This window comes from Prosopis cineraria, unplaced genomic scaffold (assembly GCF_029017545.1).
Source record: "Prosopis cineraria cultivar Desert tree isolate PC_DT_omini unplaced genomic scaffold, ASM2901754v1 PC15, whole genome shotgun sequence".
Taxonomy (NCBI): domain Eukaryota; kingdom Viridiplantae; phylum Streptophyta; class Magnoliopsida; order Fabales; family Fabaceae; genus Prosopis; species Prosopis cineraria.
In genome coordinates this window covers 4,151,208-4,156,998 of record NW_026555346.1, presented here as the reverse complement: position 1 = coordinate 4,156,998, position 5,791 = coordinate 4,151,208, and the positions used below count along the sequence as shown (strand labels likewise).

General features: G+C 43.9%; 1 protein-coding gene and 1 pseudogene across 1 annotated transcript; both read right to left on the bottom strand.

The window, feature by feature from the left end:
• Window positions 1-753: 753 nt before the first annotated feature.
• Window positions 754-2,583, bottom strand: LOC129294290 (2-oxoglutarate-dependent dioxygenase 19-like; annotated as a pseudogene).
• Window positions 2,584-4,023: 1,440 nt separating this feature from the next.
• Window positions 4,024-5,791, bottom strand: LOC129294215 (RING-H2 finger protein ATL11-like). Its single transcript, XM_054932408.1, has one exon. The coding sequence runs from the start codon at window positions 5,406-5,408 to the stop codon at window positions 4,251-4,253; it is 1,158 nt and encodes a 385-aa protein (XP_054788383.1). The 5' UTR covers window positions 5,409-5,791; the 3' UTR covers window positions 4,024-4,250.

Genomic DNA, 5,791 nt, shown 5'->3' with positions numbered 1-5,791 from the left:
ACTATTGGCATTGGTTTTATAACTAAACATTTTACCATTTAAAAGTTGACACTTAAACATAAAATTATTCATTTTTCTTTCAAAACAAACATAAGGGTGACTAAACTTACTAACTAAGCACTAATAACTCTAAGAGCACTTGAACCAACTCAATTAAATCACAAAACACTTAATTGAATGGTCATATATCATCACATATAATTCAAACATGATTTGGCTATTAAAACTCTAATTGCAAAATAACAAGGGGTGGCAATAAACCACATATGACAATCTCTTGACCATTCAATCACACAAACATTACAATAACTTCACTTGCAATAGTGTCATGGTCCCTTACAACAATTTCATTATAATTACATTCTCTTTAAGTCAAAACACCCACAAGTCACATACTTATGCAAGTGTATCGAAACAAAACATGTGATCCTAAGCTCTGAATCTTTTGTTTCGTGATGGTCACCTAGGTCACCCTCTTTGGGACTTCATACAGGATACGCTCTACAGTATGTCAAAGGTAACTGGTTTTGAGATGCGTCATTCTCACAGAAAGGCAATCACTCGTGCCGACCTAAAGGCCAGGAGTGCTTACCAGCTCTGCACCGCAACCTCCTTCTATTTTGATTATGTTATTCCTGACTGGGAGGCTGTTTAAAGGCAAGAAAAAACTGAATTTTTCTCCCTATTATTTTTGCTTTTCTTTCTTTTTTCTCTTCTTCTTCTCTTCGTAATCAAGCCCTGCTTGCCCTTTATTATTGAAAAAAGAAAACCGCCAATAAGCAATGGATAAACACATAAAAGGGGAGCAATATTATATGATACTAATACATAATATAATGGCATCTTTATGGACAAAGCAGAAGCAGGCATGGGAAGAAACAAGGGAGCCAGAATCCACGACAAGGACCACTTATTTTGTGGAGCCTGGCTATATTGAGCTCACACAGGACAAGAGACAGACTCGAGAACTGAAGCAGAAATGCATAACATGACTAAAAAGCAAAAGGAGGATTACAAGTAGATAAGATCAAATACGGATGCGATCCAAGCAAGATCTGGCGTTGAGTGGATTGCTTTGCTGAAGCAGCAAGTCATGGCGGTATGTCATGCCCTGATAAGCAGAGGGATGAGCCTCCGTAACGAGGTCAGAAGAAGGCGCCACCATAGTGTCTCGGGCAGGCCCATGTGCAATCCCTGTGGAGATTCTAGCTGCTTTCTTATTCACTACTGCTCGATGCAAAACGCTCTTGTATCTGCCGTTTGTCAATATCTGACCACAAAAACATCTTGGTTTACATTCCACCAATCTCAACTATCCACAATGCTAACTAAAACAAAATTGTACCTCCATGTGATCGCCGATGATGATCATCAAGGACTTGGGCGGCGGTTTTACTTGAACCCACTTGCCATCGTGACGGATTTGGAGCCCATCTAGGTCATTTTGCAGCAGGAGAGTCAGAAGCCCGTGATCTGTGTGCTCAGGGAGTCCCATTGCTAGCTCCGGGCTGGGACATGGTGGGTAGTAGTTTATGACAAACACTTGGGTCCCCACCCTTACATTCATCTTCCCGTGTATTTAGTTCTCTTCCAGCCCCAAGCTTCTGCTTATTCCTTTCAGCAACTCCCCTGTCACTTCCCTACTTTTTTGGCAGAATTCTTTTATAATATCGCTGCAAACGTTTTACCATTTAAACACATCCACATTCTTGTTAGCAGCTGCTATTTTATTTTCATATTTTCAAGGAGAGCAAGCTCATCATCACCTCCTGCTACTCATTATCTTTTTCAGTTTCATTTCTATGCTCTTCGATATATATTCAAATTTACGTCATTTACCCTGTTTCAGTTCAGGAATAATTTTGATTGATGTAGTGGCTTGATAACCAATAAGCGTATTCATAATGGGTGAAATTTTATTTGAAATTATAACAATTTATTACGTGTTTCTTAAAATATTTTGGTGGTACGCGTTAGATGAGAATATAAATGATAAGTCAAAGTTGTCAGTCTAAAGAAGGTGAAGGTGAAGAGAAGGCGTGATACCTGAGACCAGGAGGCCTAGTAGGAGCGTGGAAGTGAGGATGAACCTGGAGTTTGAGATAATCTCTCCAGAGAAGAGAGTTTTCAACGCTCGGATTGAAGCTTGTCCCGTATCTTATGGGATCCAATAAATCCATTCCATGGAATTCCTTCTTTTCTTCCTCTGTCAGATTAAAGAAGCTTTCGCATCCTCTAATCACCCGATCCCTCAACGTCTCTGACATTCCGTGGTTTATCAGCAACACTTGGACCAGCCCAACTATTAGTTACCGCATAGAAAAGAAGTAATAAAGAACGTACATGAAGTTTTCCCTTGTATGGAACTCCTGATGAACATGAAGAAGAAAAAGGTGGAGAGCATACCAGAAAGAATCCCCATTGGCGACAAGCATCTCCAAGTTGCTGGGTTGCTCTGGAGAGTTCTGTGGGATCGCGAGAGGTAAGTTTGGAAAAGTCAATCGTGGGAATATTAATGTCAGATATCCAGTGTTTGGAATCTTCTGGAAATTGAAGGTGCACATACTAGGAAGGAAAAGAGTTCAGATGATTGGATTCAACTAGCTCCTTCATAGTAAGCATCCTTCATGGTTCGGGTTTGGCAAAAGAGTGGATCTTGATCGGCGCTACCGCTACAACATGCCACTGTGGTGTCCTCACAACTCGTAGAGCGGGGCCCTATATAATTACAACAGAGAGAGAGAGTACGATGACCCTGCGGAACCACTCCTTGTGACTGTGAGGGTTGATGGCTCAAGATCATAATGCAAGCACCAAGGCGTGGTATTCGTTGCGGAGATGAATAGCATCAGAGTTAAGCCACATAACTTGCCCAGCAGTGCCACCAACAGCAACAGCACGATGCATGGGGGTTTGATGTTGTCCAGAAGATGTCCTGGATTAACGAAAAAAGAAAGTTGCGAGAGCGCATTAGCTTTCAGGGTGGAGCCCGTATGGTCATTGGATCAGAAGGGGTCATCGACCATCACAAATATATAAGTGGGAGAATTGTCTTGCGCCGCTGGAAGGAATTTTTGGGAGCAGATATCTTGACATTATCCCTGCTTGATGTACTCCAAACCAGCATCTCCACCATTCTGCAGACAGCGACCCCAGTACATTACCAAGTCAATTTTGAAGTGGGGCCGTAAGAAGCAGGGAGAATGACTTGAAATGCCTGATTTTGTTATTTATGAATAACAAAATCACGAAGACCTTGCAGCTAATTAACCGCATGAAAGATATTTTGACCCCAAAAAAAAAAAAATCATATCAAACGTATTAATAGTTGAGAACGAACGAATTTATTTTTGCCAAACTCCATAAATAAAATGGTTGTCCGTTATCCTCTCCCCTAAGGAGACAGATTAAAGTCATGCCCCATTGCTCCTCATCTTTATTATGTTTAAGTTTGGCCGAAAGGTAAAAGCCGTGCTAATTAATTTGCTATGACCCATCCTTTGATGACTCGTGATTTTTCTCCTTTTGCGGTTTTCCATTAATTGCATGCCATCATCAACCGCACAGGTGTGCTTCGCTTTATATCAATTAACTCATTAATCATCATTTGTGCCATTAATTACTTCTCTTCCTCCTTATAATTAGATTTATGACAAATCCTACCCCTCCGACATAAACAAGCATCTTCTCCATTTAAATTCAAAATATTACGTCATTCAGTCTGATTTCAAAGGCTGCTATACCTGTTCCCATACATCATACTTGAGATTGTCTATTTGGTCGGATGTCACTTGCAAACATGAAAGGAGAAGGGTGTTGCAGAAACTTTCTAGCCAATAGCCAAACTATCTTATTTCCAGCAGTCTCACGAAAACAATCAGCAGCTCAGGACTGCAGGGAGTGGCAGAATTATCTTGACTCGTTGAGCCAAGACTCGCTTATGGTTTTGACGAATTTTAGGGATGCGTTCGTTTTTATATTGATATTGAAAATGAGTACAGATATGTAATGAAATCATGAAAATTGCGACAAACTTGTAATTTTATATTTTACAAAATCATGTTCTGGAATTCTCAAATCGCACCTCCAGTTCATTGGGGTTCCATTTTCCGAAAATGAAACCTGAAACGAACTAAAAACAAATATAAATACGTGGGAGAAATATATGGGGCAAACAAAAAGTGTTGTCATGCTATGAACATGGAACCTTTCCTTTGTGAAATGAAAAACTAAGCTACCTCTCCTATGATCTAATCTTTGTTCCCCGGGAACAGTGGATCAGAAGATAGTTCCCCGATGTCGTCCAAACCCACCCCCGATGGACCCACCGGTGCCTTGTCGGCCGCCGTCGAACTAGTCCTGCTCAGAAACGGCGGCCTCGAAGTGAACGCCCAATGCTCCGACCGCCCCTCGCCACCGAATCGCTCGTACTGCAAATAGTTCTTGGCCCATCCGCTCCCCACGCTTCTTGTCCTATAACCCCTCCTCTGACTGCTCTCTCTTGTAAACGCTACGCAGCTATTTGTGCGGTTTAATAACTGTTTACGGGCATCCTCTGGTAATCTCAGAGTAAACCTCTCCCAGTTCTCCCCGGGTTGAAGCTGCAAGGAATGACCCGTGGAATGAGAACGCGGCAATAACCCGGCCACACGAAAGCCCGTTGACTTTGACCTAGGTGTCCAACCCCGGCTCACGGTGTGATATCGGCTCAGAATCGGAGACTCCGGTGCCACCGTGTTTATGTTGTCCTGGGGTCCCTCACGGGGTGCGGAGCTCGAATTGGACTGGGTGTTGTCGACGGCCGGATTGGGGATCTGAATGGCGACGAAGGACGCATCACCGGGTTTTGGAACGAGGTTGGCCCGGCAGAGGGGGCAGGTGGAGTGGGAAGACAACCAGAGATCGATACAATCGGGATGAAACACGTGGCTGCATTTGGGGATCAAACGCAGAGTTTCGTCGTCTTCGAACTCGTTCAGACAGACGGCACATTCCAGTGAGGTTCTCCCCATCTTAAGCCCTTTGACGGAGGAGTAGACGAAAGTGGGAAAACTGTCGATGATCTCAGGGTCAAGACCTCGCGGTCGCCGGCTGCTGATGCTGATCGGGAGTGCAAGATCGAGTCTTCCCCTCATCCGGCGCTCTGCGCATTGGCGAGTGTAGATGGAAAGAAAGCCCAATAAGAAGAACACGAGGACCAGGATGACCATGATGATGGCCATGTTCTTGTCGAACTTAAGCCTGGCAAAAGGGTCGGCGGGCGGGGGCGGAGGCGAGGCGGGGAACTGCGCGGTGGCCGGGAAGGCAAGCAAAAGCAGGGCAAGGCAGCGGAGACCATGGTGGCGATCGAAAGCGGAGAGTGGGAGGAGGAGAACGGGAGGAGGGCGAGTGTCCCAGTGGATTGTCATGGCTGATCATCAGGTTGAGGTGTTTAGCCATAGCGAGCAAAGAAATTTCCTCCAATTGCGACACATGATGGCTGTCCCCACCCTTGTTTTCCTCTTTTGTGCTGGTTTGCTCAGAATGGGAATGATGTTGTTGTTACTGGAAAGCCAAGCAAAACTTAAAGGCCGGACCTTTAAATATAACACGGCATGCTTTTGGTTGAGCTTGCCGGAGGGAAGATATAAAAAATTGAGCACGGCATGAAATGGAGGGGATCTTTTTAGGGACCGTTTTTCTTTTAACTTCTTCTGAACAGAAGAATAACTTGCCTAGCTCAACGTCGGGCGATTGATATTTCTATGCCTATTATCGTAAATTTCTTGAAAATTTTCAAGACCGATCGAGG